General features: G+C 38.3%; 1 protein-coding gene and 1 long non-coding RNA gene across 2 annotated transcripts in view; one reads left to right on the top strand and one right to left on the bottom strand.

The window, feature by feature from the left end:
- Positions 1-525: 525 nt before the first annotated feature.
- LOC134541053 (40-kDa huntingtin-associated protein-like) lies at positions 526-11,916 on the bottom strand. Its single transcript, XM_063384197.1, has 6 exons — positions 11,640-11,916; positions 10,692-10,738; positions 9,638-9,840; positions 7,297-7,543; positions 5,411-5,629; positions 526-2,884 (listed from the first exon to the last, which is right to left on the bottom strand). The coding sequence occupies exons 1-6, from the start codon at positions 11,702-11,704 to the stop codon at positions 2,709-2,711; spliced, it is 957 nt and encodes a 318-aa protein (XP_063240267.1). The 5' UTR covers positions 11,705-11,916; the 3' UTR covers positions 526-2,708.
- Positions 8,804-14,384, top strand: part of LOC134541055 (uncharacterized) — an 11,120-nt gene continuing 5,539 nt past the window's right edge. Inside the window, exons 1-2 of the long non-coding RNA XR_010076540.1 lie at positions 8,804-9,048; positions 9,644-9,866. This is a non-coding gene — a long non-coding RNA (uncharacterized LOC134541055). The remainder of the gene's footprint in view (positions 9,049-9,643; positions 9,867-14,384) is intronic.

The raw sequence follows: 14,384 nt of genomic DNA, 5'->3' as shown, positions 1-14,384 counted from the left end.
CACAAAATGGGAACTATAAATAATCATTGGAGGAACAGTATATCACTTGGTAAACACATCTGCTAAGTCCGGACAGCTATCAAGTTACATGCTGAGTTCAGCTGGTGACGAGCACAACAAATTGCCCTAATTTGTCTACATCCATTTAACATCAAATGCCATCTATGGGCATTAGGCACAACTTTTCAAGTCCACTGAATATGGTATGCAATCTTATGGAAAATTTTCATTTGGTTGAATTTATACTTTAGCAACAGTATTTATATTATCACTCCAGTCTTTTTGTGATTTTATTTCTATTAATTATTTGCATGCAAAATTAAGGTTGGGTTTTTTTATCACACCAAGTATGTATAACTTCTAATGTGGGTACATAAGTACACGCACCCATTTTTTTTTTCTTTAATTACAAATGATATACTGAAAAAAAGAAGAGTTTTACCACAAACGCTACACACAAACCATAAATTAACTGTCAGTCTCATGTCATGATGGGATTGAAATTTTTAAATTTGCCTTTTAAGATTATCAAAACAAATAAATAAAAAATTTATTTCATAAAACATAGATATATATAAACAGCTAACAATACTTATTTTATTCATTTATTTTCTTAAATCATGAGCAAAGCATAAATTCATAGATGCAAAAATATTATGAATAAAACTCCTCTGAAAACATTTTTAGAACAGGGTTCTACTGCAGTTGAATAAGGCAACAGGGATAACGCATTATTGGTGGATATCATGAGAAGCACTTGTTTCTGAAGTACTGTATGTCAAATACAATTAAGCATTATATCTTTGGTGTGCTGGAAAAGATAAAAATTGAACGAAAAAATTTCTTCTAGCTGTAAAGGATTCAGGTTTGGTGGGAACATAAATAATTTGAACATGGCCTCTGACTTTAAAAACTTTAAATTCAAATTATTAACAACCAAATCATAAGGAATCATGATTAACACAACAGCTCACTAAACACATTATTAATGTATTTGTTTTAAGTTGATACATATAACAAAAAATTCATCTGTACAAATTTGTGTTACTTCAACTACCCACTGGACTTTCATGACATGTTCTATGATTTAAAAATATGTTGTGATAAACTATTTATTTTACTATAAAATGCAAAATTTCAACATTATTGTATTTTGATGGAATACATATAACAAAAAAATACCACCAAAATTTCCTGCTCTAAATACTAAATTTGAACTAAAATAAAAACATAATATATTTTCTCTATACAAACATAATACTGATTGTATTTTCCCCGTGCATAAGACAAGTATCGTATTCACCTGAATATAATGCGATGACTTTTATCAGAACTGCTGGAACTGAAAGTGAGGACCGCAGTATAATCGCAAACATATATCTTTGCTGCTAGAAGAATGTTTTGAAACGGCACGAGACAACAGCCGGCGCCAGCAATGCGACCATAAATGTGAAATAACAGAGCTACTAGTTAGCGCTTGGGTCAGTATTAGAAGTGATTACCTTTTTTTTTTTTTGTTAGGACGCCTGTGCTTTGGTTTGCATTGTAGGAGAGTGAAATTTTTTTTATGAAATGTATACTGTAGAGAGGCATATGAGTTCACAATTTAAAATGTCAAAAGGATTGAGACGAAGTTACGATGCTAACTAAAGATGATAGTGGCAAAATCACGCAGTAACAAGCCAACAACTGACAAGTTGCTCATAAATATGGTGTTACTGAAAGCAACGTGTGTGATTGGAGGGCGGATATGCTTCTTCTCAAGAATACAGTAATACTTTTTTGATTTTGTGTACACTATTCTATTCTGGACCCTTGATGAGACATAGATTCGGATTCTAGGGGTATATTCCAAGTAACATTTGTGATTCAAATTTGAAAAAAATTGGTATTCGACCCATCAATAATTTCAATAAAACCAAAATAGCATAGTACAAAACATATTAAATTTTTTTATGTGCGAAATTCAACGAATGTCATTATTTTCGGATCTAGTTTGCAACAAAATGTACACTTAAAAATATTTACATATTTTTTTTTATTTTAAATTTCTTATAAAAACTATTTTGAACTACAAATGCTTGCTGATTTATTTTTAATTGTTCTGAACAAATATAATTAAACTCATAAGTTATTTTATTGTATATATCGATGGCTTAGAATGAAAACCTTGTATCTCAATTTTTTGACGAAAATACTTTTTCATGTTTTCGGCTGGAAAACCTCGTATCTCACAAAATGGTTTGGCTGAAAGAAACAAAATGTGCATCCTAATGCTTTCTATCGGGAAAAAAATAAAAACCACGTATATCAGTAGGGTGAAGGGGGGGGGGGAAGGGGAGTAGGGGGGGGGGGGGGGGGGAAATGAAACTTTTTTTTTGTCCCTGCTGTAAAAATTTGCATTTTATGAGATACAAGGGGTTTTCATTCTAAGCCATCGATATGCAGCATATGAATGGTAGAATGGTAGAGTAGGTATAATGAAAAAGAATTTTCGAGATTTTAAAAACAATTAGATCAAATTTTTCATAATTTAAAAAATTAAATTTAGCTGACAAATTAAACCACAAAATGTTTTGTCTCCGATCCGACAGCCGTGTGGTCAGCCGCAGAGCGGCGGCCCGTCGCAAACTTCAACCAGCGCGGCCGTGACGTTCCTACCCGGGAGATCCCCGGGACGGACGGACGATCGGGCGGGCGTCCCGTCTTCACCGCGCAGACCGGCCCACACGGACGACCAGCGCGCGCAGAAGGTCGCGCTGCTCCGTCGAGAGGCGCGGCCAGAGGTCGGGCTCGAGCGAGCGCAAGGAGTCCACGTCGCGCGACTGGCACGCCATCACCAGGGACTGCAGCAGGAGGAACTCGTCCTCACTCAGGTAGCTCACTGGAACACACACACGCCGGTCATCGACACCGCCAGCTGCCGACCTCTAGGAAATATCTGTGCTTGTTGCGTAAAAGGGGTCCAAAACCAAAATCAGTTTTGAGAATAGCTCACTGGAACACACCCCAACATCGAAACCGCCAGATGAAAACCTCCAGGAAATATCTGTGCTTGTTGCGTAAAAGGGGTCCAAAACCAAAATCAGTTTTGAGAATAGCTCACTGGAACACACACGCCCCGATATCGACACCGCCAGCTGCCAACCTCCAGGAAATATCTGTGCTTGTTGCGTAAAAGGGGTCAAAACCAAAATCACAGTTTTGAGAAAATCGCCATTGAAAATTATCAGGTTTTCTTGAAGTCAGCTTTTTTTTTTAGCTTAATTAACTGCTTTAGAACTCATTAATTGTTTTAAAAATAATGTCTCTGATCTCCCTTATCAATTTTAAAAGTAAATAAATCAGTGTCGCTATGTATTAACCATTTGTGACTTACACAACAAGCACAGATATACGAGAATTTTCTAAACCTATTCTCAGTCACACTAACATATGCCGCGTTTCATCGCACAATCGTCGCACATTTTACGTTAAAATCAAGTTTGAAAAGTATAGGTGCAATTTTTATGTGAAAATTTTTTTTTTATTAATAAAGTTATTCATAAAAACAAAATCTATTCACTGAAAGTATGTTTATTCAAAAAGAAGAGTACACAAAAGCATGCCAAAAATTCAAATAATTAACTCACGCAAAAAAACATTTTGTCAACTTTAAATAGAAAAAAATGAAAACTATGAGCCGATAGTCAGCCGGAACTAACGCATAACTATTGTCATAGTACACACTTGCCACGAAAGAGTGTGATGGGCACAGCGATTTTTTTTACAGAATCGGTTCATTTGAATCGATTCCAAGTAATGATTCTTTCAAATGATCCATTCTTCTATGGATGCGGGTCTTGTCAAGAATCGTAACTCGTTTACCCTTCCGAGTATTAGTTATGTCTTTGTACCTGGCTGGTTATCATAATATGCTCGGCTCGGATAGCTGAAATTACAGACGTCTAGCTGTATATTGTCTGCTAGCTGATGACAATTTTGCCTAAAATAAAAAGCACTGTTAAATAAACTTGTTTTACAAATTATTTTTCTTTATATGATATTTATAACAACCTGGTTTTAGGACCGCTCTAAAAAGCCAGTACAAGCATTGTGAAGTAATTAACCTGAAAATGGTAAGTGTGGTGCATTTTTGGTTGTGACTTTCCCTGTTATTTTTTGTTTGCATGGTGTGTTATTTTTTTTATTATTTCCAAAGCTTGTGTGTGTACGCAAAAAATAAATTTTAGACTACTACTTAACTGTTGACATTGTCAGGTGCAGATACTTTCGTGTTACCCTAATTCATTTCATCGAGTATTGTTTGCCCTTGTGCATACGCATGCTCACGCAGCGATTACTGATTACTCTGACTCCCGACGTCAATATTCGCATCACAAACGAATCCAAGGAACAAAACAGATTGCAAACGTGGCCGGTTCTCATCTTGTTCATTCGCAGTTTCGTTGTTCTGACTCGTGTTCAGCTTTCAAGGAATCAACTCTCAAACAACCGATTCTTTAAATCGCGAACGAATCACATGATATTGTTCGTTTTCAACGAATCGTTACCGAAAAACACATCACTACTATTGTTTACCATCGCATTGCTTAGTTCCTTTGTTGTTAAAACCCACGTTCCACCAGAGGACCACGCAAAATAATTGCGAGATATAATTGCACGAAACTATCCAAACCCACAAGTCCTATGGTCCAGAACACGAATTGTATGCACGGCATACCCCAATGTTCTTGTTCACGTTGAAGTCAACCGCACAACCTACTCAAATTATGTGAACAAAAAAAAAAGAACTGAACAATCACAAAATGGGGGTCCGGTAACAACAGTATCCTTATGGTCAGTGTCGCCAACATCTCAACGGTTAAATTCCCTTCTAAACACCAGTTATACCTGGTTACACAACAACTATCCACGAGACGTTATCCTCTCGTTCCGATGGTTCCCGCCGGCACGGGCGAGCGAGCGAGAGAGAGAGAGAGAGGGAGGGAGAGACGAAGGTGCCCACCTGCAGGGCCGGTGCAAGGTAAATTTGCGCCCTAGGCGAAAAAACATTAACCCCCCCCCCCCCTCCCCCCAGGCTGACACCCCAAAAAAAATTTTCCTTGCCTCAAAATACATCACGTAAGCCTAAGATTTTTTTCAACAATCAAATGTAAGCAAGCATGTGTTTTTTTTTACTTTTTTTACTTATTACAAGACATAAACAGGTCACACAGTGGACTTTAAATAATTACTTATATCAATGTAAACATTCCGAAATGTTACAAAAAATCCATTTTCATCTAGTTTCAATAGTCGTTAAACATATTGTATCAGCTGTTATGTGTCGTGCTGCGCCGCCCCCCGGCTACTTGGCGCCCCGGGCGGTCGCCTGGTTCGCCTGCACGGACGCGCCGGCCCTGCCCACCTGGCACGGAGACGTCCTCCACCCAGGCATAGCGCTCCAGCACGGCGGCCAGGTCGGGAGGCAGGCGCCGCGCCACGGGCTGCAGCACGAGCAGCAGCAGCACGCGCGTCACCTCGCAGTCGCGCAGTGCGTCGCGGCACGTCCCTACGGCCGGCCCGCCGCCCTGCTCCGCCGCCAGGGACGCCTCCTCCAGCACGGCGAGCGCCCCGTCGTAGTCACCTGCCGGGACCGCCGACACACGTCACAGTTCGTCACTAGGGGGCCACGGCTACACGGTGCACAATTCATCACTAGGGGACACGACTACGCGGTTAACTGCGATACAACATCATAGGTTCATCACTAAGGACACGGCTACACGGTGAACTGCGATGACACGTGACAGTTCATCACTACAGACATGACTACACGGTGAACTGCGATACGTCACAGTTCATCACTAGGAACACGGCTACACAGTAAACTGTGATGACGACACGACTACACTGTGAACTGCGATGACACGTCACAGTTCGTCACTAGGTACACTGCTATGCGGTGAACTGCGATGACACGTCACAGTTCGTCACTAGGTACACTGCTACGTGGTGAACTGCGATGACACGTCACAGTTCATCACTAGGGACACGACTACACGGTGAACTGCGATGAACGAAGTAACCTTTTAATGTTTGAATTTCAAGAAATGTCTTTTCCTGACAAAAAAAAATTGTACAAAAAAGGGCATTGTTCAAAAAAAATCAAATTAATTTTTTTTTTAACTGTACATCATTCACTTTGAATCCACAAATGCCGGCTAAATTAATTTTTTTATTGTCCTGAACGTATACATTTTAGGCAAATTAACTACATTATCTCTCTCTCGGTTCTATATATTTTTTTTTTTTGCAGGGGGACGAATCAACGCACAAAGACGAGAATGAAAACGAGCCCAGCAACGTATGTAGCATAGCGCTGCTCTCTTTGGCCAAGTACCTATTCTCCATCCTTTTTCATGTCACAACATTTTATGAAAATGTTACATTAAAGTTCCAGGTTTGAATTCTTATGCTCATCACGGCCAAAGAACACTGGCATACCTGCCGACATTCAAATTTAAAAAATCATGAGGTTTTCGGTAAAAATTTTCTGGTCCATAAATATAGGTTAGATATAAAAAACAACAAATGAGAATCTTTAAATTTAAGTGACATACCTGTACATATGTTACATGGTCTCTGCTTCAAAATTTATTTCAACAAATTATAGGTTGCAGATTTAATTCAGTTGAACATAATTTAGCGCTGTCGTGTAGTGATCATGCAGGGCCGCAACTAAAAAGGGTGTAAAATAACATCCTGCTCGTATAACACTTTTATCACTGTTCACAGCAAAATTAATTTTTTTTATTGGTAGCAATACACTTTCACGTGTTAGTTGTGTTTTTTTTTTGTAGCGACATGTTTCACAATGTCTCCTCTTCCACTATGCGAGATAGAAAAAATCAGCACGGCACACGCTACAAAAACGCGAAATTGCTTCCTTTACGCGACTCGAGTATTGATGGAAACTCGTCACTGCAAGCTTTCGTAAATATTGTTTTTTTAACTTTTACAAACAAAATCTCGGGGTCCCGAAAAAATCGCGAGGATACACTGTTTTGGCGTGAGGGCGTGAGATGGACCTTAAAATCGGTGAGCCTCGCACCAAAATCGTGAGAGTTGGCAGGTCTGCGTACGTAGCATAGTGCTGCTCTCTTTGGCCAAGTACCTACCTATTCTCCATCCTTTTTCGTGTCACAACATTTTACGAGAATGTTCCACTAAAGTTCGGGTTTCGAAATCTTATGCTCGATCACGGCCAAAGAACGCCGGTAATGGTTGTTTCATGCGTGTCGACACACCCACCCAGCTGCATCTTGCAGGAGGCGAGGAGCCGGAGGCTGGCCAGCCGGCCGAGCGGGCTGCAGCGCTGGGCGTCGGCCGCTCGCCGGAACTGAGACGCCGCCTCCTCGGGCCGCCCCAGCCCCTCCGCCAGCGCCTGCCCCAGCTCCAGGGCCAGCCCCGCCGCCAGCGGGCTCGACGCCTGCGCCCCCTCGGCGGCGTGGTGCGCCTGCCAGCGGCCCGCCGCGTGCGCGTAGCAGCTCACCGCCGCCTGCACACGCGCCCCCTCCGTCGTCGGGACTACGCCTGGCCGCGTGGCGCGAGGGGGAACTGTACAAGTAAACTAGTCAGAGAGAGAGAGCGAGAGAGAGAGGGCGAGAGGAAGAGAGAGAGAAAAGAGGGTGAGAGGAAGAGAGAGAAAAAAAAGTGGAAGGGAGAGAGAAAAAGAGTCGAAAGGAAGAGAGAGAAAGAGAGCGAAAAAGAGGGCGAAATGAAGAGAAAAAAGGCGAAAGAAAGAGAGAGACAAAAAGACAGCGAAAGGAAGAGAGAGAGAAAAATAGGGTGAAAGGAAGAGAGAAAGAATAAAAGGGTGAAAGGAAGAGAGAGAGAGAGAAAAAGAGTGTGAAAGGAAGAGAGAGAGAGAAAAAGAGTGTGAAAGGAAGAGAGAGAGAAAAAGAGAGTGAAAGGAAGAGAGAGAGAAAAAGAGAGTGAAAGGAAGAGAGAGTGATTTGAATGCGAGTGGCCATGCAGAAGTACTGATAGGTCCTCTCTCCCTCCCTCTCATCGTTGTGAATGTCCGAGAACCGGCACAGTAACAAACTTCACGCGTTTATAGAAGGAAAGAACAGAAGTAGTAGTGTTTCGCATTATTCTCTCTTGGGCAAGGAAATGTTAAAAAAAAATAATAGATGAGCAGGAAGATACACATATAAAATTATTATTCCTTAATTTTTTTAAGTGAAAACTTCTATAGGAAGGTTTGGATAGGGAGTAAATTCATTTAAGTCGTCATCGACATGGTCATGTGACGTGTTAACGATAACACTATATCTGTTCCTATTAGTATAACTTATTGCGCTTTTAAATCTTAAGTACACGATTACTGCACATTAAAAAGTGAGTATAAAATATATTAATATTCTCATATAGATATATAGTTTGGAAATGAAGAAAACTAAGTCTTTGTAGCAATATAACCTAAAAATTAAGAACATCCTTATTTATTTTTTTAATACCTAAAATTACTATGCAATGCGTATTTTATAGTAATTCAGGAGTTATTTTACTAACGTGATAAAACAAATTTGTTGTGTGATAATATTTTTTCGTAAAAATTGCGGAAAAGTCTCTGATTTGTATCAAAATATATTTTCTTATGTTACACAATGTTAGTCCAAATTATACTTGTATTTCCTTAATTTTATTACAAATATTTATAATAGTTACTTCTATTTTTATTATTATTATTATTATTATTAATTCTATCATTTGAAGTTTATGAAAAAAATTATGTGTACATTATATTGTTATTCTCTCATAATACTCGTCTTTCATGCAACTGTTTGTTTATATAGTTTTAAGTTTTCACTTCTGTCAGCAGTCCTCATGACTACTTTGAAATTTTTTCTTTTTGTTACGTAGTCTGGTGAGAAGAGGGGGCAGAGACAAAAGAGGAAAAAGGTCAACAGTGGTGCCGTATTCCTTAAGCCACAACAAGCTAAAACATTAATCACATCACTGCTCCTCTACTGCTATACGGAGGGACAAGATCATACGGTGAGCTGCGATAAAACACTGGGTAGCATGTCAATATACCACATAACACATTATTTTTAAAAAAAATAGCGTGTGCGCTTAAGACCGCACGGCAGAAGTGAAAACTTCACTGGCAATCGCAATCAATGTTTATAATTTTTTTTTCAATGCATAATATCAGCACACACTAACCTCACAATGTAAACCAAATAATTGTTAAAATAATTATTATTACGTACCAATAATAACTATTAAATTAATAATGACAATTATTACGCATTAACTGAATATACTAAACACAGCGACACAACAGCGAAGAGCAGCTGACTGTGTATCTTTCTCGCTCGGGTACACTCGGCGGTCCCAAGTTCACCCGATCGAGCCTTTTCACCTCAAGAGCGTGACGGATCAGCCCGACTTACTACGTGCGGAAAAAAAATGTGTGTGCGGGTGCGCCAAAAGAAGTTTTCACTTTAAAAAAAATTTTGGTTTTTTTTTATGAACGCAACTTGGTTTGGAACCGTGCACGGTGGTTTGTAATTTTTTTTTATGAACGCCACTTGGTTTGGAAGCGTGAACCACGGTGGTTTGTAACGAGGCCGGGACGGACCTGCAGGTGCTCCCCGCCGGGACGGGGGCAGCCCAGCGCCTCGCCGCCCGCCTCCGCCTCCAGGAACTTGCGCCCGGCCCGCAGCAGGTCCCAGGCCTCGCCGGGGGCGTTGCCCAGGGAGCCCTCGCACCGCGCCGCCGCGATCCAGCACAGCCCCGCGTACTGGGGCAGGTCCTCCCGCTCGCACCGGGCCGCCAGCTGGCCTGAGCGCACACGGGGGGCCACGGGGGTGAGTACGCCAGTTCCCCACCCGGGCCATCACACCAACCTTTCCCGACAACACCTCGCATCGCCACCAGCGTATCAATTCCACCTTTTACAAATATATCTCTAATTCAAGTCTTGGACGGTAAATATACAGATTCACTTGCAGAAATATTTAGTTCACCAGTTGGATGGTTACGCGTAAAAATTACCAGTTTTTAAATATTTTGAAGATATACATATGCATGTTATCTTTCGTTACAAATAATAATACAGTTCATCTTTCCAACATTACACGATATTCAAGTAAATATCTATAGTAAAAATTACTTTGCCAGTTCCCCCCCCCCCCCCCCCCTGGGGCCCCAATGTGGAAACCAGAGCACAAGCGCCCCCCTTCCCCCCCCCCCCTACGTCCCTGACTCAGCAAAGCAAGAGCTCTCCGAACAATTGGAGCGATACCCGTTTGCATGTACTTACATACGAATGTTATGTTCCTACATATGAAGGTATGAGACTCTCTGTCAGATGATAACTTTCGAACCGTTAACTTGATATTCATACAGACATACAACGCAGCAAAGAAAAACGCACCCCATTCGACAAAATTCGAAAGCCACAAGCAAGCTATATTTCATGAATTCACTACAAGTTGAATCAGGCAGTCTAGGAGTTAATTCATCAAACTCATTTTTGATGTGCTTTCAATTGGCTGATACATTTCTTTAGTCTCATTGTAAACACTTAAATATCTCAATCATTGTGAATGCCTTACATAGTACAACAGATAGCAAACACACAAACAATAATGAATTATAAATTTCAATGTGCTTAGTTTTGGAGGACTTACCAAACTGGTTACTTGCTTCTGTAACATTTGGTTTCCTCAGAAATCTCCTGCAACAAAACCAGTATATTATTAAATCATTTTTTAAAGTAGAACAAAGTTAATACAATTTGAACAATAAAGAATGGTATCATTTTTTTCTCTCCATTTACCCATTGTGTATTTTCACAATCAAGGAGTGTAAACAAATTTAGGAATGTCTCACTGGTGCAGAAGATTAAAAATTGTAAATTAAAACTATAATCTGGATTTCGTTTTGATATTTTGCAAAACAAAATTGTGCACATAAACATACAAACAAAATTAAAAATTGGTTAATGTTACTCTAGAGTAGCTACTCTAAATTATACAAAATACATCAGTGGGTTCTAAAATTTTTTTCAGTTCCAATACTTATGTATTTTGTCGCTGCTTACCTTGATTAATCCTGCTAATCTGAGCCACTCTTACATCGTTATTTTAAATAACCCATAGTATTTTCGAAATTTTATGACTACTTTACAGAGAAGCCACTATGTGAGAATATTACCCATCAGCCTTTCCAATAGGGGGCTGGAGGTATAATAAATTTCATACAAATTCCTTTTTTGTGTATAATCAAGAAAGGTTAGCAGGTAGGTATTAATCCATTAATCTTTTGATACAAGTGTTCAATTGTATGACGCCCATAGAACATGGCAAAGAAAAGCTAATGCATACCTGATCCTCACAAATATTTACGAACCGTGTGATACCAATATATCAATCGGCATCGTAAAGAAAACTAGAATGGTTGTTAATGTAGTTTATTCTATTATTCCCACTATCGGGAAAAAAAACTGTGAGTTAAATAACATAAAACAGAAACCCGTGCTATAACTGCTATTAATACATGCAAAAATAGAAACAAACATCAAAGCATACAAATACTAAAATTATAATGATCATATAAACTGAAGGTACACTACATACTTTTTTAACTTATTTGAAACACTCCTGTACTGTGACAAAATATCACTACTCCCGCTGTCTGCCATTTTTTGTTTGTTTTGGCGAAGAGTGAAACGAGTGAAACGACCATTTATTTGGTTATGTTTACATCGATATAATGATACCAACACAACACAATAAAATACTCTTTAATGTTAACGTTATTTTCTTAAATTTTTTACAAAGAACGATTTGCTAGGTGCATCACTACCAACGTATATAGAAACTTATAGATATTTATAAATATTGGTTAGAAAATGAGACCATGGAACCGCCCGAAAAAAATCCGTGGTTATGTTTTTTTTTTCTTCCTGTTTTCAAATGGTGGTAAAATGTTCCATTTAAAAAGTGAGGGCAGCAACTGTACACACAAATACCAATAAATACATCAAAGTGATTGAAAAACATAATTTTTTTTACAAATGATTATTCAAGTGATGATTTCAGAGACATATATTAAGAAATTAAGTTATTTTAACGGGTTTTTTTTGTTTTATTGAGGTTGATAAAACGTATTCATATGCAAAATAACAATAGTTCGTTAAAGCATAGAACCCTAACTTTTTATAACCGTTGGCGTAACGTAGGTATCGATTTTGGCAAATCTTACGGTTTGTTTCTTCTTGATGGTGTCAGAAATATTTCTCTAAAGTAGCAGTTCACAACATGTGGGGCGCACAGACTAAAGTATTTTTTTTTTAACTACCCCTTTTTTTTTATTATTATTATTATTATTATTATAGACAATAGCATTCGCAATGATATGATTTTCCACGTTAAAAGAAAAATTAAAACAAAGTACAAGTAGTTTTACTGCTCACCACTCAACGTTACACGTTACAATTTTTCTTTTTTTCCATTCTACCCCTCATTTTTTCAACCCCTTGCAACAATGGTTTGTCAAATAAAATTTAAAAAATTCTGACAAAAGTTTTAGATTAAAATTATAATATTTACACCCAAAAAAAAAATCGCAGACAGCGGGAGTAGTGATATTTTGTCACCGTACAGGGGTGTTTCAAATAAGTTAAAAAAAAGTATGTAGTGTTCCTTCAGTTTACATGATGCTTTGACGCTTGTTTGGTTCTATATTTACATATATTAATAGCAGTTATAGCATGGGTTTCTATGTGTTTTCTGTTATTTCGCACAGTTTTTTTGTGTACTTTTCGAAAGTGGGTCTCTGTGTGTGTGTGTGTATGTGTATATAATTATATATATATATATATATATATATATATATATAGTGGAAGTTCTGCCACTCAACAAGTCTATGAGTTTAACCCTGTTAAACGTAAAAATAAAATAATGAATTGCAAATTGCAACCGGACACACACCTATAAGCATCAGGGTGTCCACAGTTAGTACTTTCGTACTAGATCTAGTACTTTTATAAGTTTTTTAGTGGTCTAGTACATTTACGCTCAGATATAGTGTTTTTTTTTCTTTCATATAATAATATTACAGTAACTCCAATATGTTTTATTATTAAGCGTAATTATTTTTAAAAACTATGGAATGTATGTGTGTGTGGTGTGTGATATTTAAGTTCGAACATTGCTATGTCATAATAACTTCCTAAATTGTTAAAGCCATAACAGATTATAATTTAGCACTTTTTTTTTTTTTTTTTTTTCAAATCTAGTACCTTTTTCTCTCCTAATTAGGTACGAAATATTTTTTTCCTTGTGGACACCCTGATAAGCATAGTGGAATGTGTTGTGGAGGGAGGGTTTCGGGGACTTGGCTGCCTTCTAGGCTTGTCGCCGAGAGTAGTAGGCCCACAAGCACCGGTCTGTCCTGATCTGAGCTCGTTGAGCCCATTGACGGTGCCATTGTGTGTGTGTGATGACAACTGTGTGTGGAGTCCACCTCACAGCTACAGCTTCGAGCCGCTGCAGCCGTTCATTTATTTGTTTATTCAGTAATTTAAACTCCAAAAAAAAAAATTTCAGCGCGAGGCCTGTTTGCAATTTATTTCGTGTTATTACACAGTATACAAAGATAAAAATAAACCATTCTATAGAACCATTAGAGAAACTTGACGAATAAATAAATCAACGCAAAATAATGTGGGCGTGTCTTTCAGTGCTCGCCAGATGTGGGTTAGCATCTAACCTCGGTAAATTCGTGTGTCCTCATGTTGCAAATAAACGAAAATCGGAACGAAATATAACGCAAAATTCTTTTAAAAAAAAAAAATAACGCCGAAAGTGATAGATGTACGCAAGTTGAGTTTTCAACTTGATTTCTTGACAAGGAATCACACATCATTTTCACACACGCCGTTGGAGCAGCTTCGTCGACTATCGAATCTATAAATTTTCAGAGCGAATGGTTAAACTATATAATGAAACGGCCTCTATAAAAGCGAAAAAGACTTGAAAAAAAAATTGTGTCTCTGTAAAGTCGGTTTACGGACGATAGTTTAACGTGATAACGTGATAACAAAACATTGATGAAATGATTGCATACATTTATGAATAAAATTGAATCATTTTTATTGACTTATCACTATTTTGTATGGATACAAAGAAGGAGTGAAATGAAATCTACAATTAAATTGATAAATTTACTTATATTTGCACTCATTGATTCAAATATGTTTATTACTTTAACGAACATATTATTTTAACAATAACTTTTATACATGTTTGCTATTTAACTTCTTCCAATCTGTGTTATTATGTTAAGGATAGGACGATGATATGAAAAGTAGGAAACGA

This window comes from Bacillus rossius, chromosome 18 (genome assembly GCF_032445375.1).
Source record: "Bacillus rossius redtenbacheri isolate Brsri chromosome 18, Brsri_v3, whole genome shotgun sequence".
In the NCBI taxonomy this organism is placed as follows: domain Eukaryota; kingdom Metazoa; phylum Arthropoda; class Insecta; order Phasmatodea; family Bacillidae; genus Bacillus; species Bacillus rossius.
The sequence above is the reverse complement of the archived record's forward strand: the minus strand, read 5'-3'. Positions and strand labels throughout refer to the sequence as shown.

Coding starts and splice junctions, on each gene's coding strand:
- LOC134541053 (XM_063384197.1), bottom strand. CDS start 11,704: ATGGCAGACAGCGGGAGTAGTGATATTTTGTCACAGTACAGGAGTGTT. Junction 10,739..11,639: donor GTTTCAAATAAGTTAAAAAA/GTATGTAGTGTA, acceptor GTTTTGTTGCAG/GAGATTTCTGAGGAAACCAA. Junction 5,630..7,296: donor CTCCTGCAAGATGCAGCTGG/GTGGGTGTGTCG, acceptor CGGTCCCGGCAG/GTGACTACGACGGGGCGCTC.